This window comes from Antennarius striatus, chromosome 19, assembly GCF_040054535.1.
Source record: "Antennarius striatus isolate MH-2024 chromosome 19, ASM4005453v1, whole genome shotgun sequence".
Lineage (NCBI taxonomy): Eukaryota > Metazoa > Chordata > Actinopteri > Lophiiformes > Antennariidae > Antennarius > Antennarius striatus.
The window spans coordinates 16203631-16230926 of NC_090794.1; the positions used below are offsets into that span (position 1 = coordinate 16203631).

The 27296-nt window shown below is 41.9% G+C and overlaps 1 protein-coding gene across 1 annotated transcript; it reads left to right on the forward strand.

Annotated features, from left to right (window-relative positions):
- The first annotated feature begins 1924 nt into the window (after window positions 1-1924).
- On the forward strand, window positions 1925-27296 carry ube2j1 (ubiquitin-conjugating enzyme E2, J1). Its single transcript, XM_068343206.1, has 8 exons — window positions 1925-2279; window positions 13244-13317; window positions 19484-19615; window positions 20072-20156; window positions 21439-21544; window positions 23343-23472; window positions 24525-24653; window positions 25357-27296. The coding sequence occupies exons 1-8, from the start codon at window positions 2249-2251 to the stop codon at window positions 25633-25635; spliced, it is 966 nt and encodes a 321-aa protein (XP_068199307.1). The 5' UTR covers window positions 1925-2248; the 3' UTR covers window positions 25636-27296.

Sequence of the window (27296 nt, forward strand, 5' to 3'; positions counted from 1 at the left end):
TTGTGCCGCAATGGACTCGATTGTTTCCATGGGTTATGCATGGCTAAAATGTCAGCACCCAAGAAAAAATAATTGAGGTTCAGCTTTTAGAAATCTGTGTGTTGAGAAGGCTCATTCAGCTTGGTGCAGTGTGAAGAGGAGAAAATATTATTTAATGGCAAATTGAGTGAAAAGTGAAAAAAAGTGAAAGTGAAAAAAAAACCTATTACATCTTTCTTTACTACTGAAGCAAAGTCTTTTCAAAGCTTCTTTATTCCGTGGGTTCTTGTTATTGAGGTAAAGTAGGAGACATAGCCGATCGTCATAAGTTTAAAAAGTTTATTCCTGACAAGTCTAATACAGATATCCGGGCTATACCACAGTCCCTGACTGCCGGTACTACATGGGTCTTACATCAGACGCAGCTGAAGAACAGCAAATTCTATCTTGGCCCGGTCAAATTTAAACAATTCAGATTAAGAATATGCATGAGGGGATGTGGTGTCTTCTGGACCAATCCGATCATGACAGGTTTTCGGCCGAATCTTCTCGACGTAGTTTCCGTCTCCGGTCTCATCCTGTCAACAATCCTGCCTAATTCCTGATCACCCCATGAGTGTGAAGACTTCCAAAAGTGGAACATTTCTTTGAGTGTGTGGGGGTGTGTAGGTGTAGGTGTGTGTGTCAGATTAATTTGCCTACGTCCTCCAAATGGAACTGCCTCTGCAACCATGTGTGTGTGTGTGTGTGTTGTATGTATGTGTGTATGTGAGTGTGTGTCAGACTAAAGAGAACTGAGACCGCTGTCTATGTCCTATGTGTGTGTGTGTGTGTGAATGTGTGTGTGTGTGTATTTATGTGTGTATGTGTCAAATTAGATGAGTTCAAGTGTGTGGAAATTTACTGAGACAGAGTAATAGAAAAGTTTATTGCATAATTAAAACTAAATACTTATGCAACCAGCAAAATAATGAATAGCATGTATTTAAATCTCGTCATTACTAAAACTGTGTTTTTAAGAATGTCTACCAGGAATTAACATCTTGATAAAAATAATATACAATTTGATTCTTTTTTTTCTTTTTATTTAAACTGTGGTGACGTTGTTATTAATAAAATCATTAAAATTAAATTAGTTATATTGGTCTATTGGCAAAATTCAATCTTTGTGTATGGCTTCTACTGTAGATTCTGTTATTATTTTTGGGATCAATAAATATCATGTCGGAATGCATCCAGGGATGCACTACTTTCCTGACGCAAAATTAACTTTGCAAGCGTGCTTGTCTGTCCATACGTGGTGCTCTGGCGTCGCCCTGCCTCACAACTCCAGTTGGCTTGGATAGGTTCCTGCAAAATGAATGAATGAATGAATAAATAAATAAATACATACAATAAGCCCCCGTTACTCGCGGTTAATGCGTTCCAGGAACCACACACGATTAACAAATTCTGGGATAGAATGATGAACTATTTATCTTATTATTTATGGTAATTTAAATGTTTATGAACTCTCCCCATACTGACATTAAACCACCTTCTATCTGTATTACCTTTAAAATACTCTGAAAGACTGTTTAAAGCACTTTTCTGTCTCACGGAAGTCCGAAACTCACGGAACGCTGCGCACTTCCGGATGCCGTCTACCAATAGAATGCGTGTACAGTATCACGTGACTGTCTACCAAAAAATCCGCAATGAGGTGAAGTCGCAAATGTTGATGGCATAATGCGCGAAGGGGCTCTGTACATAAATAAATATATAAATAAATAAATATTTGCCATTCAGGATTAAATTCATACATTTTATTATCTGTAGCGTATTTATTAACAATAAATATCCAGATTAAATAAATAAATAAAATAAAAAAAACAAATAAAACCAATCTCAATTTTGGTTCACTCTCCGGAAGTCTCCTTATCGCTCACTTCCTGTTTACGTTTCCACAAATGACGTCATGCAGGAAATGTTTAACAAACCGCTTCAAAGCCGAAAGCTCGGAAACAACACTTTAGAAACAACTCTGAATATTTTTTCGACAGAGTTTAGTGGAGGTTTTATTTAATCTACGTACCGACACACCGGGGAGCGGAACAGCCGACACTACACCCGACCTGCTCCGGAAGCTAGCCGGGCTAATACGTGTTGTAGCCAGCCGGGCTATTACGTGCTGTAGCTAGCTGTGTTGTAGCTAGCTGTGGCTAGCTCTGCAGTTAGCAGAGGAACTCGAGAGCAGCTGATCACCTAGCAGGTGTTCACACCTGTCAGCATGGAGAGCAAATACAATCTGAAGAGTCCAGGTAAACTACACTCCAGCAGCTGTGTTCCACTGCCAGTTTACACGATGATAAGGCTCAGAGACACTGTAAACAGGCAGTGATGTGTGTTTTATCTACTGTGTGTTCACACTGTGGCCTGTCTGTAGTTGATGTTCATCTTCAGACAGGAGGGGTGTCCACCGGGATCCCCCCCAGCCCCCAGTGCTCACGCTACTTCCAGACCTGAAGGGCTACGTGGTGCTTGTGTGGATGTTCAACGTTGTAATAACAGCAGAGGATGTGTAACAGAAGACTGGATGGGGTCACAAAGAAGAGAGAACATTTCTGTGACTTTCACTGTAGATCAGTTCTTGTCCTTGTGACCAGTGAGTCCCAGACTGTTAGAAAACACGTTAAAATGTTGGGTTACAGCTGGATTCTAGATCTACTGGTGCTGCTCAGGTGGAATTATCAGGTGGTTTCTCATGTTCAGAATTACGGCTGCGACTGATGACTCTTTTTGATCAATTTTGATGTATTATTTGATTAGTCTGTAGATTACTTTTAGCATTAAATGCTAAAATTTTCATCCATTTTCCCTGTGACCCGCGACTGCAGATAAAGCTGTCACGGGAGCTGGAACCTATCCCAGCTGTTGAAATATAATTAGCTTAAGTGTCGAGTTTAGTATTAAATAGTAATGTTATTTTTTATCGTCACAAAGAGAAAGAGAAATAGAAATACATAGGCAAAAAACTGAGCTGACTATAAGGAGTTCAGGGGCAAGGCCGCCTTTAGTTCTCTGATTTGCATTTTGAGATGTTTGGAGGGCAGAAATCAGATGATAATAAATATAAATCCATGTCGGTGAGTTGTGACACAATGAAGCAGTAATGCTGTCAGGTTAAATTCAACTTTTTATAAAAATTTTAATTTTTTAAAATTTTGCATTGAATGCTCCATTCATTACACTTGTTCTGTCTCCATCTGTATTCACCAGATATTCACCTCCTTCTCCTTACATATCTATCCAGTCAAAACTTGTAAAAATGACCAAAACAGAAGAGTCAAATTGTGTAAACCTAATTTATTTCCATTCTGTGTTAAACTACCAGGAGTTAGCTTGTCAGCTTTTTCTAGTTAATCGTGTCACTTGGAGTCAGCGAGCTGTCAGTTTTGCTGATGTATGCTGATTGGCTCCATGTTGAGCAGAGAGTTGTAATACAGTACTAATAAGATCTTTCACTTCACCCACCGACACACTAATTATCTCACTAAGACCACTTGAAACAGTGTGTGATTTGGGCGTTGCATAACGTAGAATTAAGGCAATCTTTCAGTTTTACAAAGCACGTAGGAGACTGTTTCATTAGATTTAATTTAATTTAATTTTTTTATTTATTTAGTTTATTGTTGTTGGACATGTTAATATAACAGACTTCACACCTTCATCACATTTACAACATCAACAATAACATCCGAAAAAAAAAAGGACTGACTGGTAGAAGCCAATAGACTTGTGGAATTCCCGTCCCTCAGAATCAACAATCATCTCTCTCATTACAACATGTAATCAACAAACTCAGACATGCTGGGCTTGTGCTAGCCAATTGCCACTACGCCATAGGCAAAGTAAATCCCAGAGTGGCTACAAGGTTTTTAGCCCGTGTAGCCACAGTGGCGTTCTTATTTTTAGGAAAAAAAGGCTAAAACTTACAACTTTTTGGACTCACGAAAATCCCCGAGCGATAACATAAGAAAACAAAAGCATGCAGCTATTTCCGCATACCGACGAAAATAGCCGAAGTGACCCGAACGCTGCCGATCAGTAAATATGCACATGGGTCATGACCTCATCTCGTCCAATGAAAAAAAAAGGATTCTATTTTTACAAGCTAAATCTGGGAATTGGTGTACGACAAGGCGAGGACTATCGATTGAAAGAAATTGAAAATAGTGTTTTATAGTAGTTTTTGTATTAAAACTCTAATTGAACAACAAATGGTGAATGCTGAGAGGGGGTAGGAGTGGTGACAGACCGATCAGAAGGTAAATGAAAGATAATATCAGTACTTTTTTGTAGTCTTAGACTTTTGATCCCTATGACCAGCAGGAATAAACAGCGATGCATGTAAATGTGTATTCACCTCGCTCGCTATTTTTCATGCTTTTTTAAATTGAAATGAAAAATCATTATCGAATTAAAAAACAAACAAAACTAAACTATGGCATACCAATGGTGTTGGTGGTGGTGGTGGTGGGGTTCCACGGCAGGATACCCCCCCTTCCCTCACACATACACAAAAAATCATACTATCGAATATTGAGAAAAAAAATATTAGTACAAAACTATGCAATACCCCGTGACAAGTGTTGCTCGTTGGTGCGGCACGCTGCATCGCTGTCTTGGACACAGAATGTGGCTTTTTGTGGCTTACTCAATTATTTTACACTGAGCCACAGTGGCTTAGTCATACTACCTCCTAGTGCAAGCCCAGACATAAAATGTTTTCAACTAGTTCATCCGTTGCATTTTGACAGATGTTCATACTCTTATCCACTTCCAGATATTAGCCTTTTAAGAGCATAACCGTATTTACATTCTTCCTGGAACAACGAGGTTTGTTAACATCATAGATAGTCAAAACAAGAAGATGATCTTGCCAGTGTTCTCTACAAGAATATAATGATCATATCCATCTCTTCAGCAGACAGTAACCTGTTGGTTAGACACTTTAACAGTTTCAGATGCTATTATATTGTCAAAAGATATCAACATGCTCTTTAAGGTCTCAAACTTAGTGTTATCCCATCTCTGTGTTTGAAGAATTCCCACAATTTGGATGATTGGGTTGGTTTTGGGGGCCCCGTGGTTTATTTTCCTAATCTGGAGTCAGAGTAGCCCTCTTCAGCAGGGAGGAACGTAACATTACACGTTGGAGGAAATTCCATTTATTTATGTATGTGGAGTAATTGATGACATTGATGTGGTGTTGGAGTCTTGTGTAGTATATCCCTGAAACCAGTAGAGATACTGGTATAGGGGACGTATACGGCATTTATCAAGTCATGTGTAAAAGAATTATCATCAATCAAACATTAACGTTGTGTGATTGTTGATCAAATAAATTGGCTCTGAATCAACACCCCCTCTCGGCCTGCGCTCTTACTCTTAACCCTCCCTTCATGAGTGTGTGATTGGTTACTCAGCACAAGTTAGAGGTTAATCACTCTGAAGTCTTCCATACCAACAGGGGAGTGGAGTACAGTATTTGGGGGGATATTCTAATCTGTAATTGTATATTTTAATTACAGATTAATTCACTTTTGTGCAATAATCTGAATCTATAGCGTTAGTAAAATGATGGAGCTGTTCCAGATGGGAGAAAATGGCAGAAGAGGGAACATCTGTCTAAAGTTCACAGCATAAGTTTGGATAACTCATGGACTGCACCAAATCCTTACTCCTCTGTATTATGTAGAAGTAATTTTAAAATTTGCACAAATACAGTGGTGGTGACTAATTGTCACTATTTTCATTTATAATATAAGATGTGGGCGGCTAAATTGTGCAGTGGGTAGTGCTGTGGCCGCACAGCAAGGCGGTTCTCGGTTCGAGTCCCGCTCTGTGTGGAGTTTGCGTGTTCTCCCTGTGTCTGCGTGGGTTCTCTTCAGATTCCTCACACCTCCAAAAAGATGAGCCTCAGGTTAATTGGCTGATCCAAATTGCCTGTAGATGTGATGTGCGTGCATGGTTTTTCTCTGTGTGGCCCCACTGTGTACTGGCGTCATGCCCAGAGTGTGCCCTGCCTCATGCCCCCAGTTGGCCGAGATAGGCTTCTGTCGCAGTCAAACACTCGTTACCCTCGACAGCGGAAGAACTGAGTATAGAAGATGAATGAAGTGGTCTAAACAGGTACACAGTGAATCTTTACAAAACATAGTAGGGTTTTTAACGGATAGGCAGTAGGTCAGTCCACAATTACATTGGAGGATTGCTGGTCCATGTCCGGCATTGACAAAAGTTCAATACAGTTTTAAATTCTTTGCACTCATGAAAGAGAAATACTAGAAAATGTTAACAGCCTGAAATAGGAAATTAAAAAACCCCCAGCCTTTTTCTTTTGATCAATGACAGCCCTTTGTACATTCCTTCAGATCACATCCACATTTCCGCCCATTGTCGCTTAATGGTTACAGGTCATTCACTGGTATGTAAATTTTACAGTGTTCCATATGTACTGTATTTGAACATACCATGTTATTTTCACCTCATTCAAGAGTCAATTCAATCAACTCTCATTTTTAATTCTGGCATTACCATCTAGCTCCATATGGTGGAAGCATCTCAAAGAAAAGAACGATAAGGAAAGTGCTGAGAAGTTTTTCTGCCCCTCCTCTATGCTTTCAACCTTTCACATCTTTCGAGTCCTTATTATGCAACCGTGTTTCCTCTCCTCTGGCCCACTCTGAACCATTCCCAGTGGCAAACACTCAAAATATGTGTTGCATAATATGATTTGGCATGCAAGGATTATCACCCTATTGCCTTGGGCCTGTGCTAACCCAATAGAGGCCAGAGGGTCCTGTGTGGAGAGGGCTTTCCCATGTCATGCCTACTTATAATTGGAGCTCAAATGTTCATAGGACACCAAATTTAGCAGAGGATATGAAGAATTCCCTGCCAAATTTTGTGTGCAGGCTCTGACAGGGACAGTGGTGGTAAGAGATGTGTGGAGATCAGAGATACTGTGGTCCCCTCTGATTTTCAGTATGAGAGGTAGTAATGTACAGCATCTACATGCATTTCTTGTAGAAATCCACAAAATGGGTAAGCATACAGGTTACTATTGATTAAACATACCTGCTGCAGGAAAACATAGGCACACACAAAGCAGCATGTAGCAACAAAGCTAATGCCAACCAGGTGACAGCAGTGCAAATATTCATACGAAGCAACTTTAAAACAGTTTCAGACATGCATACAACTACTGTTGTGATTGTTATCTCGAATTTGCTGATGTGCATTTTATGGCATTGGAAAAAATCTTTTAGAATCATTCAGTCTTTCCCAAAAGGTTTATAGCATTTCAAGATATGTAGTGAAAATTCCTCTTGCATTTTGCAGCAGGTGTTGCATAAAACAAAAACAACTGCATAATATTTTTCCAGTATCATTAAGGATGTACTTCAGTTTTATTGAAATGATATGAAATCAACTTTATTAATCCCACACATATATATGTGGCTACAGGCCGTTAACACACACCAGGGGCCTGTGGGCATGCAAGTAATGGGGAGGTAGAGCGGCAGGCAGCTCCTTTATGGTGCACCCAAATGAGCAAGTTGGGGACGATGTCTTGCTCATGGGCTTCTCGGTAGTGCTTAAAAGGTGAACTGGCACCTCACTCCAAATGTTTTGGCACATGCGGGTCTCAAACCGGCCATCCTCTGGTCACCAGCCCAAAACTTGATGGACTGAGCTGCTGCCACCTCTGATGTCTGTCCCAATATAGCGTTGTGTTCCAGGATCCCACTCCCACTCAGGGGCAAAATTCAACATCATAAACTATGGAACAACAAGGTACACACATTCGCGCATCAACACTTGCGACTTCACCTTATCGCGGATTTTTGGTAGGCAGTCAAGTGATACAGTACCTGCATTCTATTGGCTGACGGCATCCAGAAGTGCACTCTGTTCCGTCAGTCTCGGACTTATGTGAGACACAAAATTGCAGTTTATAATACTGTGGGAAAAGGTAATACTGATAGAATGTGGTTTAATATCAGTATGGGGAGGGTTCATAAACTTTTAAATTACCGTAAATAATAAAATAAATAGTTTTTTTGCTCTATTGCTATTTGTTAATTGCGTGTGCTTTGTGGAACACATTAACAGAAAGGAACGAGGGCGTACTGAACAAACAAAACATGTCAGATCAGTCTTAAGTAAAGTTATGACCTGCCTGTTTATTGATGGGTGGTACTTCTGTAATCTTTGAAAAACGTGTAAAGCAATTAAAATATTTTGTAATGAGATAATGTGTGGTATTCATGTCTGTTCGGTTCTGTTGGGTTTCCATCAAGTTTTGTCTGTGAAAGCTCTTTGAACTGCCTGCTGATGTGATTAAGCGCTATACAAATATAGACTGATTGACTGATTGATGTCAGAATCTGCATTTTGCCAAGAGCAGCTGCACCTCACTGACCTGGCTGTAAAGACAGGCATACATCAATGAAATGTTGGTCATTTGGATTAAAGTATGGCCTGACCCAGCATCGCCTTTGTGTCTGGGATGTTTCCTCCATCCGTTCCACACAGGCTCTTGGTGATTAGAAGATGACTGCTCCACTTTTTACCGATAGCCACCTATCTATGAGCTTGACCTGTATGCTGAGTCTCATTAATAATGCAGTCCAATTAAGTGAAATACATACAAGCATCATTTTTCTAAGAAAGCTACATTTGAAAATCAAGACGGCAGATGTTAGGAGTAGATGGAGACTTTTGTGTTTCTGTGGCAAACAAAGGAATTGGCACCTTTTAAGCTCCTGATGTCCACATTTTGACAGTACAGCTGCCAGTGAGAGGCGTTCTCATTCTGTTTGACTGGACCTGTAGAGGATGCTGCTGTGCTTGACAGAGCAAGAGCAGGGAAGAGGGGGCTGTCTGTAGCATAGGTAGGAGAGTGATCCTCATATGATGCACTTTGTCTAAAATAAAAAGTCATTACCAGGTCACAATAGTTTAAGATTAAAGTATATGGAACTAATTTAATCTGGTGGACTGTAATCATATATTTGCCACATTGCATCGAAATAAATGATAGCCGAAACTGTCCTGATTCACGTGACTTCATGTTTCCTGTCTCTCAGATCTGGTAGCCTGTTACACACTTTTCAGGCAGGCGAGAGATAGACACATACACATCACTAAACCTCGACAAATGTCTATTTCCTCCTCACACTCCGTTATGCAGCACATGTCCTCCATTCTCAAGTTTCCCTCCTGGGGTCACATTGGCAGAATGAATTTTTCCCTTGCACCTACTCTCATAGGTAAAAAATTAATTTTAAAACATACCTCATGTCATTTCTCCTTGGTAATTCACCAAATTCCTGTTTTCATTATAATTACTGCTTCCTTTTAGTTTTTTGTAAGTGTTGCTGTCTCCTCTGATTAATAATTATTCTGTGTTCTCACAAACATCTTGAGTAGCGTTTTCATTTGTGAAGCCAGTGGCTTCTGTAGTTCAGGTGTTCTTGAAATGTTTAGGATGGAACTGGTGTGTTTATGGTATTTACATCTGTGTCTGTGTATGTATATACACATATAGACCAGGGTTCTAATCTGTTATGGTGAAGGGCCAGCAAGACCCTTCATGCTCCACCAGCATACCTCATGTATGAGTGAATAGAAGAGTGATTGAATCCTACTTGCTCAGATGTCATTCACCCAACTTCAGACTTATTCTGAAAGCATTAATATTCTTCATGCAAAATCTTCTGAGGTTTTCCTCATGCGTGTATTTGTCCATTAGTGATGGATGGAGCTGTCACTGCACTGACAGCTGCATGTTTGATTGTTCACAGGCTGCTGCACAGTTAAACTTCCTGGCTGTTCTTGAATGTGTTAGTTTGTACATATGGAGCTGCACGGAGAAACGTCCTGCACTTTCTATGGTTTCTGTTGATTCTTAATTTATCTAATAGTTTATCAGTGATGGAAGTGGAATTACATATCGTATGTATAGAAGTGAGCAGAGATTACACTAGACTTTCCATCCAACTGGTCAAGGCGGATGGCCACCAAAAAGAGTCTGGGTCATGCCCGAAGTTTCTTCCTCAATGAGGGAGTTTTTCCCCGCCACTGTCGCTTTATGCTTGCTCTGGAGGGTTCAGTTGGGTTTTTCTGTCTGTTAAAGTGCTTTGAAATATGTTTCCATGATCTAGCACTTTATAAATAGAACTTGATTGATTTATTGATCATTAACATCAACCTGAGGTGAACTGGGAAGTCATGGTCTCCTCCCAGTGTTGTCCCACTATTCCTCTCGGTATTGTCCCACTATTCCTCCCAGTGTCATCCCACAATCAATCACAATCGGTCAATGCTAAATAGTTCATAGTTCAAGTTTTGAGTTCTTCATCAGACTATCAACAGGGTTGAGATGCTGAGTACAATGAAGAGGTTTAACACCTGTAAACACCTTTGTTAGGAGGGCTCAGTAGTGTAATGTCAAGTAAAAGGAAAAATTCTGAAAGGAAGTTCATCCATCCATTTTCTTACAGACAAGACAACTATGATTGTGTTCAGTCACTTTTCCGTCAGTGGGTCACAGGTGTTTCTGGAGCCTATCCCAGCTAACTTAACCAGTTAAGTTCCTCCATGCATCCAGTGAAGATTCAGTGAGATTTAAATTTTCTCTCAACTTTTTTAAATTATCTGTTGTATTTATTATTTTATCTTTTATTTATTTATTTTTACCCACAAAATGTTTTTTAAGTAAGCAGATGCCCATGGGGACAAATGAAGTTCTAGAACAGACCTGCCTTTCCAGTTGTGGTCCAGGGCTGTAAGGAGTACACCATCATTCCCAAAAGCTAACATCTACCAAACAAATTAATTTTTTTCATGGAAATGTAGCTCAGCTCAGGTCTTAACTCATTTTTTAGTTTTCTTCCACTGACACATTAATCTGTGTGGAGTTCTGCATTAGAAAGTGACTGTAGAATCAGCTCACCTCCTGCCATAAATCATTCTGGAGTTTCATCACCCTGGAATGCAGCTGTCTGAACGGTTCTTTCAATGCACAGCATCCAGATCATGTGATGCTTGGATGCAGATGATGCAGTAAAAAAGGGATCTGCTTCCCGTCCGCCTCCCTGTAAATACACACACACACACACACACACACACACACACACACACACACACACACACACACACACACACACACACACACAAACACATATGCACGCAGACTCCTCGCTGTTCATGTGTATGCACTGAGGGATTACTGTGGCTGGTTTGAAATCCGATGGAACACAGACCATGTCTCAGCTCCACTGTTTCACAACCCTTCTGCTGATGCCTCACCTTCATTCCTCTCATTGGGTTTCCCACCCATCCCAACTGCTGCCCTACATCGTCTTCTGCGGTGCCCATTTCACAGTCTCCATTTCCAGCTCAGTATCCTAGTCGTCCTGAAGCAATTTTGCCTCGATGAATACCTCTTAGTTCCAGTTTCCTCTTCACAATTACTTTCATTTTCAGCCGCATCCTTTTTCCCCTTTGCAGTTGGCTGGTAGCTGGTAGAGCTCTACTAGTTGAGCGTTAAACATTTGAAGCATACTAATTGATGTTACCGTCCAATGGTGCAGCAGCTTTTCTGAAGTTTCTATTAGGTTTTTGCCCACATGGTTCTGAGACTGTGACATCAGCACGTGTTCGTATTACTCATGACCTCATGATAAACTATCAAATTTTCATTCATTCATTGAAAATGCTGTTCAAGAGGCAAATGTAGAGGAATTGTGGAACCTAGAACAATTGTCCTGGGCTGGAGTTCCTGTTGACCGGTGCAGGAAGTCGGCCGACTCCATGAACCACAAATGTGAAGCAGTTATCAGAAACTGTGGTTATCACACTAAATATTAGTTTAGGATATTCAGCAAATAAATTCTTTATACATTTTTGAGTTTCCAAAGACAGATGTCAATTTCTATGTAATTTCCCCTTGTGGGGATTAATAAAGTACACTTCTTCTTCTTCAGCGCTGCTATTTTTTTGAACATTACTTTTCTTGACTTTCTGTGAAATATTATAAAATGTAATTACTTTTTCCAATTTTTTTGCCTTGAAATAGAATGTGCAGTGTTCCCAATGCATTTGTTCATTAAAGTACAATTTATTTCATTTTGACAATTACTCACCTTTTTAAAGACACTGCTATTACTTTGATCGCAACTGTACATGTGTATGTGTGTGTGTGTGTGTTTATATATATAAATACACATATTTATATAGGACTCACAGCCATTCTTAGCTGTGAGTCGTGGAGCTGGTAGTAAGCATTATACCAAGGAGCTTGTGTGTGTCCTTTACTGTCAGGACAGTGATTTAATCATCACCATCATCATCAGGACTTGTGTGAGAATCCTTCCATGACAGATGAGGTTGTTTGTGGTCAGATTAACCCAGCAGGCCTGGGTGTGATGCAGGCTGGGGTTAGAACACAAGGGTTAATGCCAGCAGATGTTTTCCTGGTGCCTCATTCTGAGAGCTTGTCAGAACAGAAACTCACAAAATGCTGCCGTGGGTAGAAGGAGACCCCTTAAGCGCATAAAAAAATAATAATTCAGTGGTTCAGCTGTGTTTGTAGCATACAGCAGGATCAGGACTCCTGATATCATCTGCTCAGTGTCTGCTCATCTTTTACATGCAACTAATAGGCAAAGTTTTAATCTGATATGTCCATGCATTTACAAAGTGCACTGACAGTATCTCTATGGGGTAAATTTATTCTTTTTGCTAAAGCAATAATTGAAATGATTATTCAGTCTTCATATTGCTGTGTATAGTTTTTGTTGAAGGATTGTTTAAGTAGTTATCCAATCATTTCAGCTCTACCTACTTGGATGTTGTAGGATTTTCCTCATGGTTGTATGAATGTGTGAGTCAACGTGAGTTTTAGCTTTCTGTATTGACTTTCTGTATTGTGTTTAGATACAGCCAAGTCCATCTGCATGCTCTTCCCATTTGTTTTCCATCTGTGTTAGCATCCTGTTACCCAGGGGGGCAGCACATGTGCAGCTCTCTGTATCTGGAAATCAGGGGTAGTTTATTTCTCTTGTTCAAAATTTGGAATTTTAGTGTTTTCCAAACAAGGCTTGCTATTTGGGTTGCTTAATGCTAGCAATGAGTTTGTAAACTAGTGATGAGGTGAACCCTACACAAAGTGTCATCAGTCGTTTTGCCTTTGTTTCCTTTGACTAACCAGCGGTAAAGAGGCTGATGAAGGAGGCTGCTGAGCTGAGGGAACCCACAGAGCACTATCATGCACAACCACTGGAGGTAAGCTACCGTCATGCACCTGCACTGAAGGACCTAGAAGGAGACAGGTTTCATTTAACTGCCACCATTCATTTCAAAGAAACACAACATGCTTTGCATATATAGGGAATAATAAAACAATGCCATTCTCTAACATGAACACTAACACTAACTAACTGTTCCTTAACCTGAGATAACTAAACAGAAAACAGTCGGGTTTACACAAATACACACGTACATAGACACACCCTTTCTCTTCCTAGTTTGTGATCAGTGCACCTGTCGTTAGGTTGTGCTGTCAATTAAAGAAGAATGAAAATTTTGTTTTCATACCACTTAGCCTTAGGTTCTTATTATTTACTTCATATACAGGTAGTCCTCAAGATAGGAACATCCGACCTATAACCATTCACAGATATGAACAACCATGCACTGCCATGTCCGGCTACTGTAGTTCCCCTTTCTGCCACAACAGAGCAGCGTAACATTAACACCCCTAAGATTTCATGTCATGTTAAAATATCAGACTAAGTATACTGTTTTCTCTATTGTCAGACTTCTGTGGTCTTTCCTGATGGGGTCTCATCTGCAGCGTTTCGTCTTTCTTTTATCCACATCTCTGTGAACTTCTGAGCGGGAAACAAAACAAAAAAAAGTGTTAGTGTTCATGTATGTGTTCATAGAGACGTTCACCAACATGGAGATTGAAGACAATTCAGGTTAGGGCGAAAGTTAGAGCAGCAATGTAGACGATAGACTACCTATAAGAAAACTCTGTTTCAACCTGCTTGCAGTTAGTTCATATTTTATTAATTTTTGACAGGGTCATCCTCCTGTAGGAACTAAATGATGTAGGAACCAATGTTGGCCAGGTTAGGTTTCTGCCCAGAATGATTAACGGCTGAACTCTAAATGTTTTGCCAGTTGACATTAACTATTGGTTGAGTGAGCTGAGAAAATTAAATAAAACACAGTAATCGAACATAAAGCATGTCTGACTTTTGATGACCAGGAAGTGACATTCACGTCAGTGTATACAGTTACATTATAGTACTATAGTATTTTATTACATCCAGCTTCAAAGCGGCGATATATTGTAATTTTCAGTGTTTGTGTGTTGGTTTGTCTATCCGTCTGTTAGTTAGCCCACCAAATATCTTCGCAACCGTTGCAGATAGAAAGATGAAACAAAAAGCACATTACTCGGGCAGCAAAGGGGATGAAAATGAGATGATGACCTTGACCTTGAAAAAACAAGGTCAAGGTCAAATTTTAACTTTGTACACTCGGGAACATAACTGCATTGGTTATTGTTTATTATGTGTTGTTTTGATGTCCTGTAATTGTTTCTGGTCATTCTTAGGGAATAGTACTGTAGTATTTAAAGTAGGAATGACGCAGAGGAGGAAGGTAGACATACTGTGTGTCCAGGAGACCGGGTGGAAAGGTAGCAAGGCTGGAAGTTTAGGAGCAGGGTTCAAGTTGTTCTATCATGGTGTAGATAGGAAGAGAAATGGAGTAGGAGTTATCTTGAAGGAGGAGTTTGTTAGGAATGTCCTGGAGGTAAAAAGAGTGTCAGATAGAGTGATGAGTCTGAAGATAGAAATAGAAGGTGTGATGTTCAACTTTGTTAGTGGGTATGCTCTACAGGTAGGATGTGAGCTAGAGGAGAAGGAGAAATTGTGGGTGAACTTTGATGAAGTGATGCAGAGCATGCCTAGAGGTGAGAGAGTTGTCATTGGTGCAGACTTCAATGGACATGTTGGTGCAGGAAACAGAGGTGATGAGGAGGTGATGGGCAGGTTTGATATCCAGGAGAGGAATACACAGGACAGATGGTAGTTGACTTTGCAAAAAGGATGGAAGTGGTTGTAGTGAATACTTTCTTCCAGAAGAGGCAGGAACATAGGGTGACCTATAAGAGTGGTGGTAGGAGCACACAGGTAGACTACATCTTGTGTAGGCGGTGTAACCTGAAGGAGATCAGTGACTGCAAAGTAGTGGCAGGTGAGAATGTAGCCAAACAGCATAGGATGGTGGTGTGTAGGATGACTCCGGTGGTGAGGAAGATGAAGAGGACAAAGCCAGAGCAGATGACGAAATGGTGGAAGCTGAAAAAGGAAGAGTGTTGCATGACTTTTAGGAAGGGGTTAAGACAGGCTCTGGGTGGTCAGGAGGTGCTTCCAGATGACTGGAAAACTACAGCTAATGTGATCAGGGAGACAGGTAAGAGAGTACTTGGTGTGTCATCTGGAAGGAAAGTAGATAAGGAGACTTGGTGGTGGAATGAGGAAGTACAGGAGTGTATACAGAGAAAGAGGTTAGCCAAGAGGAAGTGGGACACTGAGAGGACGGAGGAGAGTACACAGGAGTACAGGGAGATGCAGCGTAAGGTGAAGGTAGAGGTAGCAAAGGTCAAACAAGGGGCTTATGATGACTTGTATGCTAGGTTGGACAGTAAGGAGGGAGAGACTGATCTATACCGGTTGGCAAGACAGAGAGATAGAGATGGCAAGGACATGCAGCAGGAAGTCTATTGACAGGTGCCAGTAGTGTGATGGGAAGATGGAAAGAGTACTTTGAAGAGTTGATGAACGTGGAAAATGAGAGAGAACAAAGACTGGAAGAGGTGACTGTTGTGGACCAGGATGTAGCAAAGACTAGTCAGGATGAAGTGAGGAGGGCACTGAAGAGGATGAAGAGTGGAAAGGCAGTCGGTCCTGATGATATACCTGTAGAGGTTTGGAAGTGTCTAGGAAAGGTGGCAGTAGAGTTTCTGACTGGGTTGTTCAACAGGATCTTAGATAGTGAGAAGATGCCTGAGGAATGGAGGAGAAGTGTGCTGGTGCCCATTTTTAAGAACAAGGGAGATGTGCAGAGTTGTGGCAACTACAGAGTAATAAAGCTGATGAGCCATACAATGAAGTTATGGGAAAGAGTAGTGGAAGCTAGGCTAAGGGCAGAAGTGAACATTTGTGAGCAGCAGTATGGTTTCATGCCAAAAAACAGTACTACAGATGCAGTATTTGCTTTGAGGATGTTGATGGAGAAGTACAGAGAAGGCCAGAGGGAGCTGCATTGTGTTTTTGTAGATCTGGACAAAGCTTATGACAGGGTGTCCAGAGAGGAACTGTGGTATTGTATGAGGAAGTCTGGAGTGGCAGAGAAGTATTGTTAACATGTGTTGTTCTATATTGCACACTTTACAACAGTTCTCCTTTACGGAATTGCATGTGCAGCGAGAGCATGAGTTCAGTTTACTATGGTTTTTGGAGGAAAACTGTTTGCATGTCGGCTGCTGCTGTGGAGAAATAAAAGTCAATGAAACTGAATAAACGTGTTTACTAAATGAATATCAACATTGGTAGCAGAGGATGGTTCAAAGATGGCTGCAAACTATAGAGTACCGCCGAAGTTTGACGAAACCAGACCGTATGAATGTTGGAAAAATGACGTTGATATATGGGCGCGGGTCACCGAACTCGAGAAGAAGAAGCAAGCACTGGCCTTGGCTTTGGGACTGGAAGGACGAGCCAAAGAAATTGCTATGGAAATACCAGCAGATTACTTGGATGAGGATAACGGTATGAAGACATTATTAGACAAACTGGATGGCGTGTTTCAACAAGAGGAAAAGGACCGGGCGTATGAAGCATATGTGCAGTTCAATCGTTTAATGAAAGACAGTTCGGTTTCAATGGCAGACTACATAATTGGACTTTGAGCAGCGATACAACCGAATGAAAAAGTATAACATGGAGCTTCCAGATGCGGTGCTAGCGTTCAAGCTTTTGGACACGGCCTGCCTCGATGAGAAAAACAGACAGCTTGCACTAACGGCGTGCCCTGACTTAAAGTTTGCCTATGAAGTCGGCACTCAATCGGATCTTTGGAGGGAAGAAGGCGACATGTTCGACGCCCCGGATACAACTGAACCAGGAGGATGCAGCTTTCTTCACAGAACAACGCCAGGGACAGCAACGACAAGGAAGACGGAATACAACCTTTCAACAAAGGAATGAAAGGACACCGTTAGAGTGGTGTAGGACATGTATGAGGACTGTAAGACAGTGGTGAGGTGGGCTGTAGGTGTGACAGAGGAGTTCAAGGTGGAGGTGGGACTGCATCAGGGATCAGCTCTGAGCCCCTTCTTGTTCGCTATGGTGATGGACAGGTTGACAGACGAGGCTAGACAGGAATCTCCATGGACTCTGATGTTTGCAGCTGACAATGTGATCTGCAGTGAGAGCAAGGAACAGGTGGTGGAGAAGCTAGAGAGGTGGAGGTTTGTCCTGGAAAGGAGAGGAATGAAGGTTAGCTGTAGTAAGACCGAGTACATGTGTGTAAATGAGAGGGACCCAAATGGAAGAGTGAGGTTACAGGGAGAAGAGCTCAAGAAGGTGGAGGATTTTAAGTACTTAGGGTCAACAGTCCAGAGCAATGGAGAGTGTGGAAAAGAGGTGAAGAAGCATGTACAGGCAGGATGGAACGGGTGGAGAAAAGTGTCAGGTGTGATAGAAGAGTTTCAGCTAAAATGAAAGGAAAGGTGTACAAAACTGTGGTGAGACCAGTGATGTTGTTTGGTCTAGAGACAGTGTCACTGAGGAAAAGACAGGAGACAGAGCTGGAGGTAGCAGAGATGAAGATGCTTAGGTTCTCTCTGGGAGTGACCAGGATGGATAGGATCAGGAATGAGTACATCAGAGGGACAGCACATGTTAGAGGTTGTGGAGATAAAGTCAGAGAGGCCAGACTGAGATGGTTTGGACATGTCCAGAGGAGAGATAGGGAATATATTGGTAGAAGGATGCTGAGTTTTGAACTGTCAGACAGGAGGCCTAGAGGAAGACCAAAGAGGAGGTTTATGGATGTATTGAAAGAGGACATGAAGGTAGTTGGTGTGAGAGAAGAGGATGCAAAGGACAGGGCTAGATGGAGGCAATTGATTCGCTGTGGCGACCGCTGAAGGGAAAAGCCGAAAGGAAAAGAAGAAGATTTAGATTAGGAATGACAATAAAATGACCTCAAATGATGATTATAGAATGAAATCTAGTAAATAACGACTTAAGACCAATTCAACTTACAAACATTCTCTTTGAATCAATTTTGTTCATAGGTTGAGGATTACTTATATATTCAGGTGCTTTGATGTGAAACTTAATGCCAAATTGTTTCAGTTGTGTGAAGGTATATAGAAGCATTGCGCTCCCAGGAATGTGTGTTTTGGAATGTGAAAGTTTTGTCCGCTTTAAGCTCATCGATGCAATTTGTATCAAATCTTTGTTTTCAGAGTCATAAACCTGTCATGTCTGAGAACACATATGCATTGTACACACAATGCTCAGTGTAGCTTAGCTTTTGCAGTGATACAGCATCTAATGAAACCCAAGTACTGGGTATACTAATGGTTGTTATGGTAAAGCAGTGTTTCTCTGGCTATTGCTGTAAGGCATAGATGGTCCTTGGTTTCTTTATTCCTGATGGTCATTTCTTTGTGAAAACCAGATGAGTCTCTAATGTTTGCCCTCCTTTTGCTCACAGCATTTCTCATCTCATCCATTAATTCTCTTTAAGCTGCAAAGTGATTTCTGTTGTGGAGCTGCTGAGAGATTCAATAAGTACAATCAGCAGAAAGCCACACAGAACGACTAGAGCCAACAGTGAGGGACTCAACCCAAAAACTAGAGCCACTGATGATTGTCTTCGCCTGGTTGTCAGGACACTAAATTGTTAATTAATTCAAGCTAAAATCTAACTTTTATTGACAAAAATGTGATTACGTACATAGTTTTACAAAACGTCCATGTCCACTGTCCTTCATTCAGTTGTGTTTCACACATGCTTGTGAATTGAGCCTTGTTCCCTCCCTTGATGCAATCAACAAGAAACCATGTCTCTGTATGAACTGCTGACAGTTCTGCTACTTTTCTCGTCTTCTTTCCCTGTTCCAACCTGTTTGAAATGTGTTGCTAACATCCAATTCAGGAAACTTTAATTCAAGTAACATGTATTAACAAAATTTGATGCAATTGATGGGGTCAGAATTTAATTTATTATCTTTCTACTGTTTTCTCTTGAGTTTGGATTATTACACATAAACAATCTGTTATTTTACCAAGCATCACAGTTTTTTGTGGAGTCAAAGGTTTTATGAGCCCAGTTTGTCTTTTCTTGGCTCTTTTTACAGGACAACCTCTTTGAATGGCACTTCTCTGTGCGAGGACCCCCAGATTCTGATTTTGATGATGGGGTTTACCACGGAAGGATTGTGCTTCCACCAGAGTACCCCATGAAGCCCCCTAGCATTATCCTCCTCACGGTAAGACAGAACCAGGCCAAGGCTGGATCCTTTCTCATTATCTTCCTGCTGAGGAAGAACCTGATGTTCTCAAATAATATGATCAAAGAGCGAAAAATGGACGTCATCTTTCAACCCTCAGAGTCTTCTGTTTGGAACAGATGAAGTGGCAGTTATCAGATGAAAGCCTCGGTTGTCATCCCACTGTCAGGGGGGGAAGTGAGGTATTTTTAACGCGTAGGAAAGTCAGCCAGAGGACTCTGAATTGTCATGACAGACACCGTCCACTTTCTTTTTCTCCTTTATATGTTAATTTCTCAGTTTTCCTTCACTGTCTGAATTTTCATTTCGTCTTTCACAACACTCTACTGTGTCAAACAGGTATTTCCTGTCTACTTGTCATAACCCTTGAAAGTGTGTTTTACTGTTTCTTCATTGAATTGCCAACCTCGTCTTCTTTTTTTCCTTTCCTTCTAGCCGAATGGAAGATTTGAAGTTGGGAAGAAGATTTGTTTGAGCATCTCTGGACACCATCCAGAAACTTGGCAGCCCTCATGGAGCAGTAAGTATCCAGGTTCTCTGCATGCAGCCCATTTTCCTTTTCTTCCACCAACTAAAGGTCAGTGTTTTGTGGAGAGAATGTGGAGAGTTATCAAGAATGAATATTTTTCCTCCTAGAGCAGTGCTGTACCACTTGAGTATTAATTACGTTAAGGTCCTGTGTTGGTTGGGCAAAAATATTCATGATTTAGCAGCAGCTTCTCTCAGGAGTTACAGTGAATCTGCAGTATTTTCGGGCAACGTGTGTTGTACATGCAGTGTTAATGAATGACATGAATTCCCAGTTGATGAAGATTTAGACATTGAAATGTTATTTAAACAGTATACAGTACATGAAAAGGGTGTTGTTCTGGTGCGATCATATTCACTAAACAAGTCAACTAATTTCACACATCTCTGCTACCAAATGGAGACTATCTTTACTGGCAGAAGGGAATACTTTCATTTCTCCTGATGTCGGATGTTTATAACTCAAAAAGACTCAATCGATATTATCAAATCAAAGACAAGAACTGTTCTCAAACTGTCCCAGCATAATGTACATGGCCGGCCATGCCGTAGAAATTTGACTTACCCCTCTGGGCTGGTAAAGTGTTGTGTAGTGTTGTACTGTACGTGTTGAGTCTCATCCTGTTTCAAGTGACCACAGGAGGTCTAGCTGGATAATTGTACAGAGGCAGGCCCGCTGTGATGATTCCAGGATTAGACTCCCTACTGACGGCTCCTGCTTCAGTTCATATCCTATGCCGGAAGACAAGTTTCAACACACACACACACACACAGACACACACAGACACACACAGACACACAGACACACACACACACACACACACACACACACACACACACACACACACACACACACACACACACACACACACACACACACACACACACACACACACGTGCTACATACTGGTGTATATGTACAGACAGTCAGATATAGTGGTCGTGTTGTACAGACTGGGTGAAACACAGTCCGTCATGATGGACGCAAACAAACCCCAGACCCGACCGCGTCGTAGGTGGCGTCTCGTGCCAGCTGGAGAACGTGTGACTGCAGATGCGTGGTGGATGTCCTCACAGAGGCCAGGGTAAATCCAGGCTTAAGCTCAGGCAACAAAGCATCATCCCAACTTATGTAACACAGCCGGTGAACACCATGACATGTGCAGCCTGTCGAGTTATTTAACTGTCTCTGTTTTACCCAGCAACGTTGAACATTCTGTTTCAAAGTATTTCTTGTTTTCATTGTGTCCTGTCTTTATGTGTTCTTCCTCCAGTCCGAACTGCCCTCATAGCTATAATTGGATTCATGCCAACAAAAGGAGAGGGCGCGATAGGGTCTCTTGATTATACCCCAGAAGAGAGGAGGGCCCTTGCCAAAAAGTAAGAACTGCTAAATGAATATCTGTTTATTCTGCAGAGCATATGTATGTTCCCCTGTTGTGGTGATAAGATGAGTATGAATGGTGCGAGACATTGAGATGTGATATTGTGTTTTGGGCTGCACGGGTTCAGATATGATCATTGCTGACATTAAATGCTTGGTATGTGGTTTTTTGTTATAACACACACTGCATACTAGCTTGTACTGTCATCAACACCTGAGCCTGGACTGAGATGTCACCTGCTGATTACTTCTGAGTCACAACGCAGAAAGTGGCTTGTCCAAGCCAGTGCTGGTTTTACAGAATCACCAGAATACCTAGTCTCTAGAGAGAGCAAGAGTTGGCACGTTGCTTTTCATTTCACACCACAATGCTCTCAGGGAACTCTCTGGGTCCGTTTAAACGTCACTGCACTGTTGGAAGGACAGACAAGGGTCTGTTTCATTAGCACACAGATTAAACAGGCAGGGAACACTGCTATAAATACATAGCTGTTTATCGCCTTGATGAAAAAACGGTTTGTCCCTCTACTCAGTTTGAGATGGAGGCAGCACTCTTCTGTCATTCCCCATTTTAGTTTATTTTCTGTGAAACTCAGTATGTGACTCACAAATCAACTGAGGTGGGCAGTGGGAAATCTCAAACAAGAATATGTTTTCAAAAAATAACAGCTGTGTCTTGAAGTCACCAGTTTATTATACTTTTATTTATGTTTTTATAGCTTCAGTCACAAGATTTTCTTGGTAATACTGTCACTGGCGCTGCTCTTGCCTGGTGTGAAAGTCTAAAGGTGAATGTAGTTGGAACAAATGGACTGAGAGCAAAACTACAGCCAACAGACCCTTAATGCCAAACAAAGACTGTTGTAGACACATAATTGCACACAGAATTTGAAGCCCAGTTATAAACCAATTTGTTTGCAGGATTCTCACAGCCCTGAAATGTATTGGCAGCTTCATCTGAAAGTCATGGCGTCATGATCTAGGAGCCAAATTACAGACGTCTGTGCACCAGACGACAGCACACTTTTCTGTGGCAGATAAATCAATAAAAGAATCTCTCCGCAGGCTGCTAACTTTCTAAAACTTGTTGTCACAGTCACTTTGTCTGATTTCATGCTGTCTTCCACTTACCACAACACTGTGAACAGCATGCACAACAAAGTCATGTTGCTGCACTTTGTCTTTTGTAAAAACATTTCAGGCGTACATTTTTGTTTTTACATATTGCTTACTTTTTTTTTACTGATCGAGTAAAGTAAAAGCAGAAGAATTTAAGCACCAATGCATTTCAGGGTTCTATAAGTACAATATGGATGCTGGCGACATTGAGTCAGAGTGTACCATGTTTTCCACTGCCATCAGATGGATGGATGGACGGATGGATGGATGGATATAAATACAATACATTTACATAACAGGTGCTCTTGGTATTGTGGAAGACATTTATTTCACTTCATGACAAGCCATCCGTGTGATCTGATGACATATTAAAGAAAAATGTAATAATGGAATGGGCTGGTGCTTAAAAATGACTGAGAGGCTCATTTGTCACTTAGCCTGGCATGCAAGCCTAACTGGGAATGCATTAATGCTGGGTGTCAGTCTTAATTAATATGTCGTTAACTTAGTTGTTGTTGTTTACAGTAGCATCTTCATTTCTGAGGCATGTTGTTCACTTGGAAACTTGGTGATTCATTGAATGCAGAAGTAAAAACGTGTCTCTGAGTACTGTATAGACTGAAAGGGTCTCTCCAGGCACGTTGTCCTCACTGTCTTCTGTCTGCCGTGTGGCAGATCCCAGGAATTCTGCTGTGAGACGTGTGGCTGCTCCATGCGCTCCGCCCTGCTGGCTCTGACACCCAACAGCAACCCCAGTGCAGAAGATCACAAGGCTAAAGAACTGGCCCAGCAGATCAACTTCAAGGTGTGTCCCCATACTGATGTATGATCCAAAGTTGATTCAGATTTCAGTGTTGGAGAGCTGACAGCGTCCGTTACCTACTACTATGTGCTTCCTTTCCTCTCAGTGCAGAGAAGAAATGGAGTTTTTTAACTTATGTATCCTAGCCTTAAGACTCACATTCACCCATTCACACAAACGTTCATACGGTGGTGGTGACAGCGAGAACCGTTCACACCAGTGGAACAGCCACTGGGAGCAATGTGGTGTTAATTATCTTACCCAGGGATACTTTGACGTGTGGACTGCTGGGCTGGAGATCGATCCACCAACATCTGATAAACAGACAACCACTCTACCACTGACCCACAGCTGACCCTGAGAAGCTCGGGCTACTATTGCTGATTTTAACTGGGCATTTACAGTTTAGACATGTGTTGATACGGTCTCCCGATCATCTTTGTGCTTTAGCCTTCTACTTTAGTTTATCTGTTTTTTATTGTAAAGCAATACAAAAGAAAGTTGCAGCATGTCTGTTTTGTCACTGAGCTTAAAATGAATCCACATTCTTATTTTTCTTGTGATTATTTTTGTTAGAGAGAAAAACACTATACAGATAAATATTGAATTGCTGTGATGGAATCGAGTTAATGTTGAGATCCCTCCTGTAGTCAGAGCTGCTAGTCTAAGTAGAGGCCAGGGTGTAGCAGTGCTGCGTTGGACTATTTATGGGTCACGTCTCTGGCAGTGCATGAAATATTATGGTATTGGCAATGCCACCTTTTGCAACAAGCAGGTATTTTTATTTGAATGTGCTACAGCATCTTGTGTTTGAGATTCATCCATTGCTGTCTAAATGGCTTCTTTTGATGAATTCACATGGTAACTAAAATAACCAGTGACTCACCAAAGAATCAGCTCACGGTCCGGTCCAGAAGGATTAACTAGTACAATAATTTGTACAGTAAAAGTGAGTGGTGATGTGCATACACTTAATCTGTTATGATGTTCATTAGTTCAGTCCTGAGACATGAGCCCAGCACAGTGGAGATGACTAACATCATGTGTCCACACAGGCAGAGTCCACTTTATCCAGACAGCCCAGTGAGAGCAATGTTCCAGAAAGGAAGGCTCCATCACCCCCCCAGGAAGACGCATCCGTGTCTCCACACCAGGAAACTGCTGAAAGTAGTCAGGCTCAACAGGTAGGTGTTGAATCGCTGCTCTGGGGTCACACAGGTCCATAGGTGTTGAACCGCTGCTCTGGGGTCACACAGGTCAGATACGGGTTGAACCGCTGCTCTGGGGTCACACTGGTCAATAGGTGTTGAACCGCTGCTCTGGGGTCACACAGGTCAATAGGTGTTGAACCGCTGCTCTGGGGTCACACAGGTCAATAGGTGTTGAACCGCTGCTCTGTGGTTGCAAATAATAGACAAAGAAAAATTAAAATCTCTAATTTTAGGATGTCACAGTAAGAAAATGTTAAAAATTGAAATTATTTTTTACTTCTGTACTTTTATCCATCTGGATTATGGTGGCAAGGCAAACATCACTATTTGTGATTGAGTAAATGTATGTGTTCTCTGAAAGCTGGTCCAGCCCTGCTCACTGGTTCGTCTGCTGGTCCAGCACCAGAGACAAAGGGCCTCCATGTTTGATGGTGGGTGGATCAAAGTGGAGACATGAGACAGAAATGGATGAGTCAGCGTTCTGTGGCTGACTCATCAGTTATGTGGTTCAGACTGGAGAAACGATGGAGTGCTGCGATGCTTGGATGTGGGGCTGCACCTGTCAGGACCTGATGGCCGTTTGGTCTCGTGTGGCCAGCGTTCACCATCAGTGTGTTCTGACTGCAGCAGGGACCTTCTATGGGGTACACTGATCTGACACCATCTTCCTCCACAGGAGGAATCTCCAGGCACTGGAGTAGTGGGACCTCGGCCCCCTGGGACCCCGAGCGGGCGCCCAATCAGCCCGCGGCAGCGGCGCGCCCAGCAGCACCACCAGAGGGAGGGGAGAGACGCGGCCAGCAGGCTGACCTTCCCCCCAGCTCCTCGCCCCCCTCACCAGGAGAGCCACACGGGGTCGGCGCTCCTCATCGTGGTGCTGGCTCTGGCGCTGGCTGTCCTCATCCTCCGCAGGATCTACCTGGCTCAAGACTACAAGTTCGACTACGAGCTGTGACCCGCCAGCACCCACCGCCTGTTCTCCAAATCCCCGCGACACCAGCAGACAGAAGGACGAGCCGCTGGTCTTCATCAGCAGAGGGCTCGAGGGGAGGAACTTGACCCACCTCCACCCACACCACCAACCCCACCCCCACCCACCACCAGGGTGTCTTTTAATCAATGTTTTACTTCCCAGTTTCATGATTTTATTTTTTTTCAAACAAGAAGCTTTGTTGTGATCAGCAGCCGGACCCCCCCCCCCATTGTATATTGTGTTCCGTAAGACTGACATTTGTTTCTATGATCTAATTACACTTGTAATATGTCAGCAAAACAGTTATGGGGAGATTTAGTCTAATTGCTGTTATCTAATCAATTAAGAATGTGCTGAATGTAGGCGGTATAATCAATTGTTATTTATGTGCTTTAACTTTCTGTTAGGGTTAGTCTTTCCGCGCAAACACACACACACACACACACACACACACACACACACACACACACACACACACACACAGTTCTCTGTAGCAGTTGCTGTTAGGGGCATTGAGGAGCGCCTCCAAACGAAAAGTCTGAACCCAAATTTAATCAGAGTTTCAGTGTTTATCGCGTTTTATTTGTGCAATTTGTGTGCTTTTGTTCCACATTACAGTTGTTCAAACACACTGTAGAACCTCCAGTGAAGGACCTTCGTCCTTCATCGTCACCTACACGGGCCGTCTCCTGGTGAGCTAGTAGACCAGCGTGTCTAACCCCTCATGCGTCCTCAGAGAAAATATATTAAAAGCTCCTAGATTTTCTGTTTTTCCCTGTGACGTCTGTCTTCCTCATCGGACCACATCAATATTTATTTATACCTTGTCTTTTCTTTCCAAGTCTATTTCTAAACTATTCCAATCTTCATTTTGTTTTTCTTTGTTGATTAAATCTTGCTCTCTCTCGTGTGTGTGTGTGTGTGTGTGTGTGTGTGTGTGTGTGTGTGTGTGTGTGTGTGTGTCATTCTTGATGTCTGCTCAACTTCAACCAGTAAAATAGCAGCTTGATGCTGCCTGACGTGAATCCAATTGTCACCTACAGAGGAGACAACTGTCTAAAGAGGGTCTTCCAGCTGCTACAGGTTGATGTCCAGAAAGAGTCGACTCATTCTTTAACATGTAATAATTGGGGAACAGAAATATTGATTTATTGATTTTCAATTTAATGTCAATTGAAAAGTAAATTTTACTGTAGATTCGGTAAATTCATGAGTTTGCATGAATTAATCTCTCCCCCTCCTCCACTGTTTTGTGTTTTTCAGTCTAAACCCAATGTGAGTGGGGGTATTTCTCTCTGCTGAGACCCTGATCAGGACCAGGGAAGCAGTTTGAATTCACTGGTTGCCCATAGCTGACAGTTGTTTGGCACATGCAGCACTGTGGCAGAATACAAATAGCAGAGGTAGTCATGGCAATCTAGCTGCTCCTCACGGGAATAAAGCGTCTGTAGTTTACTTTATTTGAACGGCATCTCACGCCTGCATGCGTCCAGCTGTTTTTTGAAAGCAGCAAAGGTGAATATTACGAATATCCATGCTCTCCCTGTCTCTGGCTTCAGTCATTGTGCCCAAGGCTGGTTACTGTGACATGAATGGAAAATAAATGGCTTGAAAGAAAGAAATGTTTCCATGATTTACAGTGT

Coding starts and splice junctions, on each gene's coding strand:
- ube2j1 (XM_068343206.1), top strand. CDS start 2,249: ATGGAGAGCAAATACAATCTGAAGAGTCCAG. Junction 21,545..23,342: donor AGGAGGGCCCTTGCCAAAAA/GTAAGAACTGCT, acceptor GCCGTGTGGCAG/ATCCCAGGAATTCTGCTGTG. Junction 24,654..25,356: donor AAAGTAGTCAGGCTCAACAG/GTAGGTGTTGAA, acceptor CTTCCTCCACAG/GAGGAATCTCCAGGCACTGG.